The sequence below is a fragment of the Rutidosis leptorrhynchoides genome, chromosome 5 (genome assembly GCF_046630445.1).
Source record: "Rutidosis leptorrhynchoides isolate AG116_Rl617_1_P2 chromosome 5, CSIRO_AGI_Rlap_v1, whole genome shotgun sequence".
Classification (NCBI taxonomy): domain Eukaryota; kingdom Viridiplantae; phylum Streptophyta; class Magnoliopsida; order Asterales; family Asteraceae; genus Rutidosis; species Rutidosis leptorrhynchoides.
The window spans coordinates 40952139-40959732 of NC_092337.1; the positions used below are offsets into that span (position 1 = coordinate 40952139).

At 34.6% G+C, this 7594-nt stretch overlaps 1 protein-coding gene across 1 annotated transcript; it reads right to left on the reverse strand.

Annotated features, from left to right (window-relative positions):
* Window positions 1–1688: 1688 nt before the first annotated feature.
* Window positions 1689–5472, reverse strand: LOC139848032 (uncharacterized). The gene is made up of 7 exons (XM_071837768.1): window positions 4966–5472; window positions 4130–4292; window positions 3831–4031; window positions 3281–3526; window positions 3053–3191; window positions 2735–2969; window positions 1689–2103 (listed from the first exon to the last, which is right to left on the reverse strand). The coding sequence occupies exons 1-7, from the start codon at window positions 5285–5287 to the stop codon at window positions 1739–1741; spliced, it is 1671 nt and encodes a 556-aa protein (XP_071693869.1). The 5' UTR covers window positions 5288–5472; the 3' UTR covers window positions 1689–1738.
* Between the last annotated feature and the right edge of the window lie 2122 nt (window positions 5473–7594).

The window sequence follows — 7594 nt, forward strand, 5'->3', positions numbered from 1 at the left end:
AAATGTACATTAATTGTTTTAATTGTTTTGGACGTTTCTTTTGTTCTAAAGAACCAGAGTCCGGAAACAAAGTACATCATAAAAAGGGAGTCGATGACTCGATGCAATGTAGTTAATTACTAGTTAGGCATTTTTTCCATATCTACCGAAATATCTAATCGTAAATATCTATAGAATTTAGATATTTGCGGTCTTTTTGATCATACAATAATATCGTGCACGTACTTTTGTTTGCGAAAATATAAGTATTCTGATGAAAATTTGTTGAAAAGTGTCTTCTACTTTTCTTTTCGAAACTATCTTCGAACAATGTAAATCCAAAGTTATAGAATTGTTTCATGATTTAAGACCTAACAAAAACTATCTTTACAAGTCAGTAGTGTACGTGCAATGAATAATGATCATCAACTATTCACTAATTTTCTATTTATAGTGTAAAGTGTAAACCTTGTGGATAAGTCAGAATAAAGAATTTAAAAAAAAATCGTTAAACTATATGAATGGTTTATAGTGTAAACCAAATTATTTAAATATATTAGGGCATTGTATGTTAGATTATTTAAGTTTTTTCTGTCTTCTTGAATTTCGTTAACACACACAAATAAATTTTCATGTTAATACAGAGTGTTTTTATTAAAAAAAAAAAAAAAAAGGAATCGAGCTGTTGGTCATTATTATTTAATTTTCTTGATCCTTATATATTAAAATCAATTCTTAATGCTAACAAGATAGTTATACGTAATAAGTTCACTTGAGAGTTAATTGTGTTACTAGATGGGAAATTTTGATGTAGTGTTCATATACTGATTCAAGGAATAAAAATTAAAATTAAAAAGTCAAAGAAAAAAAAATGAACAGAAAACAACGAGTATTCTTTAGACCCACCACAAAAAACTGGGCCGCATTTTTCCTATATTACAAAAAAGAAAATAGTTAATGGACTGGGCTGTAAATAGTTTAGATATGTATTATTATGAGACATAAGTAGGCCCCTTGCTAAGTTTGGGTATGTGCAATACAGACGATTTTTCATGTTCAGCTTGTACAAAGAGCATAAATATCTAAATATTATTACTCACATGTGGTTTAACCGACATTTTCGACACAAACTGTGATGCTAGTTACGTTTGAAGAGAATACCTCATATAGAAATATCATGACAATAATCACTAAATATCTTGATGGTTATGGGCATGATATTAAGGTATCATATTATATCACCTTACTACTTTTAATTATCTCAAACATTGTCAACTTGCATAAACTAATTGCTAAAAATCAATATTTAATCATTTATATTAGTTAGCATTTTTTTTTTCTTTCTAAAGTTACTAGTTAATCCAGTAGGAACAATGACAAGAGTGTGTGTCTATTTACTTACCACTTATATTAGTCTGTCTCTGTACAGCTATTCAGTAAATAAAATTGTTGATTTTGTCACTTAATCTAACGTTTAATCTGAAAATTGGTTTATTTCCAGAAGACATATAATCAAACACCCCTACAGATACAGAATAAGAGACAAATGGAAACATAATACAGTAGATCATAAAAAATGTTATATCGACAATTTGACATATTCTCAACTTCTAAACGCACAAAAGACACCATTATTTGACAAATTCTACCCATCTAAATTAGTCTGCCCTCCAAATTCTAATTTTCAAAACTTAGACCAAAAACAATAATATTAAACAAAAATAATATTAACGAATTAACCGTTCAACTATATGGTTTGTTAAGAGCATTTGAGTCCAACACAATTTTTTAAAATAGAAATAATTTTTACGGTATCTTTTTTGGAGTTACAATGAACCTGAAGACGGTTTTCGTCAATCGTTCCAAATCCTGAAAGATTCACTCCATACGCTTCCATTCTACGTATGTCTCGTTGTATTGGTGACTGCCATAGCCCGTCCCACCACCCGGGAGGAAGAACAGGGGTGAGCGCACATTGGCTCGGCTGACTATGACAACTTAACGGGCCCGCAAATCGGTTCCAAACATGACCCCACCCGACTTGATTCTGCAATCCTTGATACAATAGATTGTTTTGAAAACTGCTAATGAATGAAAAATTCACAGGGCCGCCTCGATCTTCATCTAAAATTTACAGAATAAATGGTTACACATTAATCAATGGCGAAAATGGAAATAGAGTCAAAAGTCCCCAAAATGCATATAACCTTATAACCTTCCAAATACGGAGTACTAGATTTATAATTGTGATAAGAAAAAGTTACACAGTCGGTCCCTAATGTTTGTTCAAAATTACACAATAGCCACTTATGTTTTTTTTGACGTGGTTAGTCACTCATGTTTGCAGTAGTTACGCACTTGGTCCCTCATCCTAACGGCCATTAGTGAAGTCCCGTTAAGTGTGTACGTGACACATGAGGGACCAACCATATAACTAGTACAAGGGACCAACCACGCAACTAGTGCAAACTTCTATCACCAACCACGTAAAAAAATTACTCCGTAAATGGTTATCGTGAAATTTTGAGCAAACATGAGGGACCAACTGCGTAATTTTTTCTTGTGATTGTATATGTTTCTGATCATTGATGAAACATCATTCTTTTATAGGAGTCAAGCTTGTTTGTGGCCCGACCCATTTTTGACAAAAATAAAAGATGTCCTAATTTGAACCGTAAAAAGGTTACCCATGTTGCCACCTCTTATACAAACAATTGGAACATATAAAAAAGATTTCAGGAGAGAGTTAAACTACCAAGTTGATAAGCCTCAGCTAATGCAGCAATAAGCTGTGCGTAAGTGGTCCCTACACGTCTGTGAGCACCCGAAATTACAGAGTGCGTGGCACGAGAAGCTAAAAAGAAGTCCACGAAAGCAACCCATCGAGGTGCGGGTCCCCAGTCTTTCGCTCTAAACCCGACATCGGAAGCTGCAATCACGCCACTACCAGAAATGTTCCCTTTAAACTTCTTGTAATCAAAATGAAGAACCTAACCATTCAAATTTAACATCATTAACACCAAAAATAAATCAATACATAATAATCAAATAAATAAATATACTAAAAATGTACCTCAGCAAACTCATGAAGTTTTGGCATGAGCTCACTAACAAGCGATGGTGTGTCCGAGACCACTACGATACGGGGTCGAGATATTCCCGCAATAGCTTTCTTGATGCAATTCAACACGGTTGTGATGGCTCTAATAGACCTATAAACATGAAACTACCATTTTTAATAACTAAACCAACATTTTAGTACACCGTAGTTTTAGGAAAAGATTAAAACTAATATAAGTACCTGTTCGTGAGCATGCGCATATGTACAGAAATATGAGGATCAGGGCCACCATTAAGAGCCGAATCAACTGCGTTTTGAACATCGGGTGAAGGTGATATTAGTACTCTTAGTAGCTCACCAACTACATTCGGTCTTGAACGAAGTAACTCTGAGCTGCCAAATAAGTTGGCAGCCGATTTCCTCATTTCAATGTGCACATTCTTTAAAAAAAACTGAGCCGCCACAGCATCTGTTGTACGTTTAAACCTAATTTTAAAAATCATTAGTAACATTTAAACAAGATCACTACAAGTTACAACATGAAGAAAAAAAAAATCGGCTAATTACTTAGTTATGTGCTTAATAATTTAAAAATATTTACGTCATTCCACATTTTTCTCAATGATCAACTTTCTTGAGGTTACTCAGTATGCAAAGCGTGTCGGAAACCAGGTATACCAAAAAAAAAAAAAAAAAAAAAAAAAACTTATTCCATGTTTAGTTTGAAAAATATATATTGAGTTCACACAAATACTATTGAGTAGTAGGAATAATACATAGTAGAAGTTACCATATAATCGAGTGCTTCCATTTTCTCCAATCACTGCACAACGCGTTTGTTTCTGAAGGTTTCTCGAAATCATCGACCCGCATAACAAGATGCCGTCCGTATTTGCCAACACAATTGTTTTTTCTCCATAGATGTTTCACCTCCTTTAAAGTAAATGTAAAATTGGCGTACGTTATATAGTCCCCAAATGGATACTTGTCCCTGATAAAAATGAACAGAAAAATAAGCATTTTTGGTCCATAAAATATGTATGAGGTATATAATAGCAAAAGATCAAGAGAAAGAAAAAACCAATATGCCTCGTTTGCCCAATAATCAGTGATCGATTCAACATGATGCTGAGTGCGGCAGCTGTCAAGATTTTGTACATTTCGTTACCAAATCCAGCTTCTGAAGCTTTGCCCATTACAAAACCTTGATTGCAAAACTGGTCGGGAGGTAGTAAACGAACTCGTGATGCTCCTAACGTAAGAAGAAAAACGTGTTCTAGTAAATATAAAGTGACTTGAGTTCGAGTTCATAATAACTCATCTCATTTTTATAGAGCTTTTTAATACTTATGTATGTGCAAACATGTACGCATGTAGACTTGGTAAACATCATTTGTCAAGTACTCTAACATGAATCAAGCGTGTTTCATCGAACATATTTTAAGATTAACCTGAATATCCGACCCGCTATGCGAGCCGACTAATCCGCCCACTTTGCGGGTAGTGCTTCATTAAACATTGGTAAATACATGAATTATGAGCTATGGTCTATGGATAGGGATTATGTATTGCATTATGAATTGACAACTTCTTGAGAAGTACATCCGGAATACAAGCCCAAACAATGGACCCTGATCCATCCACACAACTGGGTCGGGTCATGTACACTTCTAAAATATCCATATTGGTTAAGTCGGATCATATAGTTTGCAACCCTAACAAAAAGTTCAATCAAAAAACACATGTATTACCAACCAATTCATACTTAATACATCAATCAAAAGCATACAATATGTAAATAATTTAATAACTACACCAAACAAATATAACAGCTTTTAACTAAATAAAAGCGTGAGTTCATGTTGACTAAAAATAGGTATAAATCAAATCAAGAAAATAAATTATAAATTCAATAAATTTCATACCATGAAATTCAAAGTGATTTTGAATTAATCTCCTAACTTTCAAACTTTCTTTCCATGAATCCCCACCACCGACAGCCTCATTTCCCATATCTTCCACCGTGGCACAATTTTTTACCGGTTTGACTGTAACATCCTGCAACTCCGCCGGTTTGACTGTAATATCCTGCAACTCCGGTGGTGGCAGAACGGTGGTTCCGGAGGGAAGATCCCCGCCGGAGATAAGGTTGAGTAGAAATAATCCTAAACCGGTAAAGATTAAACAAGATAGAATTATATTTTTTGGTGAATTAAGAAAAGTTGTTTTATATTTTTTTAATCTCATTTTCTTTTCAAGAAATTAATGGAGGTTAAGATTTAGAGTTTGAAATTAAAGAAAGCAAGTTTCTTTAGGTTCAGATAGTGGAATAAAGTAGTGGGTAATTTGTGAAATTAGATTAGATGCGAACACTGTTTGATGCAATCTTGTTAAGCAAAGATTTTGTGATGAAATCTTGAAAGTGTATGTAGAGTGTGATTTGGAAGATTGTTGTTACCGTGTGTTAAAGTACACTGATGACGTAAGTATTTGATTTTTATCAATTCAACCGGCCCATTAAGGCCCGAATTATTATGGGTTTACTGAAATTGTCTTCGTATATTGAATTACAGTAGTAAATAAGGTATAATAGTTATACATCAAGGCCCAGGAGAAAAATCCCTACGGGGCCGAATTATTATGTGTGCTTACAAGTCTTATAGTCGAGTTGAATTGGGTGTTTTTTTTTTTGTCCTAGAGGAAAAAATCTTCTAGTTTACAATTCCCTACATACTGATCCTCCAAGGTAGGTCGCTTGGTCGTTTCTATGTATTTATATTGTCGTTTCAAAATTTTGCGTAGGGACGCCGTGAAAAACCCATAATATATTTTTCTCAATGGAAGTAGGTTTACAACAAAGTTCCGCTTTAAGCCTTTTTCTTTTCTCTTTGATCCTTGACGAGCTGACACAAGGGATCAATAGAACATTCCTTAATGCTTGAGAGAGCCACCATGAATGACAAATTAAAAATCATTGATTAATTTTAAAATTTCCATTTAAAAAAAATACATATTTAATTTTCAAAACTCTCATGTTCATAAATGCATTTTAGCTTATTTATAAAAATATTCACTATAGTGGTCCAGTGGTCCACTGAACTCACCCTAGTGATCCAGTGGTTCACCCCTTTACACTTATGTATTGGGATGATGGTGACTTCTGAGGAGGTCTCAAGTTCGAGTCTCTACCTTTAAAAATATCTGTGTGATTTATTTCCTGAAAGCCGGATTGCCACGGGAAGGTTTCACCGACTAGTATTCAGGACTCAGATCCGACCCGTATGCCCTTCGGGAAGGTTTAAGATTCGGATCCGTGTAATGCGGCTCGGGTTTTCACCCAAAATTACGTGTGTGCGTTGTAAATGAGAGTTTTCGATGTCAACAACTTGTCTTTCAAAAAAAAAATATTCAATATAGTAAACACACTTAAACACATCCTTTAGTCCACATACCACCATTAGAATTTTAGACCATTTTACCCTTTACTGACACTTTATTTGAAGGTGAGTGATTTGTACACCACATGTTTTTAGCCGTACACCACCAAAGATGTTTTACAGTGTTGTACTGTACAACACTATAAAATATGTTTGGTGGTATACGACTAAAAATATGTGATGTACGAATCAACAACCTTATTTGAACCATGCCCTTTTAATTGCAGAAGGTAAATGGTTAAAATATTTATTATGTTTGCATATGACAATAAGGAGATGGGGTACGGATCACCTACATGATACGAAGTAATTACTTATTTATTATATGGTGCCCGTTATTTTATTGTACACTATAATATGCTCACAATATTATGTGCATGACAACCCCTATAATAAACCGTACTTATTAAAATCCATCTGAGATTTATACTTTTTTTCGAACGGCCAAACTTTTATTAAAAACTAGCAAGAAGCTAGAAAAAAACAAAACGACAAAAAGAAAAGAAATTACAAAGGGCATGAGAGCCAATCGGTACATAAAGGAGCTATCTTACTTCTAGTTTTTAACCAAGTAAAAGAAGACATTCTAATGCTATCAAAAATGTCACTTCGTTTGATAGTCTTCGAGCCAAAAAGGTTGTCATTTCGGAAGCGCCATATCCACCAAAAAGTTGAGACAACAATGCAATATAGGCGGGACTTTGCTACGGATGAAGCTGCAAAAAGGTCAACCCAGTTAAATAGGTCTTCAATGTTATCTAAATATGGCCAACTGACACCAGTCCAAATTTTAACCCGGTTCCAAACTGCTGCAGCCAAGTTGCACGAAATGAAAGTGTGATCGGTTGATTCTCCAGCAACGCAACAAGTGGGATACACGATCGAGTCAATGTCTATACCCCGAATGTACAGGTTGAACCTCGTGGGTAGATGATTCAACAACAATTGCCATACAAAAATATTGATTTTAATGGGAAGAAAATGGTGCCAACGAGTGCTTTGGTGAGCAGTAGGGAGGTAGACGGAGTCCAGGTATAAACGTGTGTCTTTGACTGAAAAAGTGTCATCTTGAGCTATGGACCATATCCATTTGTCATTAGAGTTTGTAAGAGCAACA

Coding starts and splice junctions, on each gene's coding strand:
- LOC139848032 (XM_071837768.1), bottom strand. CDS start 5,287: ATGAGATTAAAAAAATATAAAACAACTTTTCTTAATTCACCAAAAAAT. Junction 4,293..4,965: donor AAATCACTTTGAATTTCATG/GTATGAAATTTA, acceptor TTCTTACGTTAG/GAGCATCACGAGTTCGTTTA. Junction 2,970..3,052: donor AACTTCATGAGTTTGCTGAG/GTACATTTTTAG, acceptor TTGAATGGTTAG/GTTCTTCATTTTGATTACAA.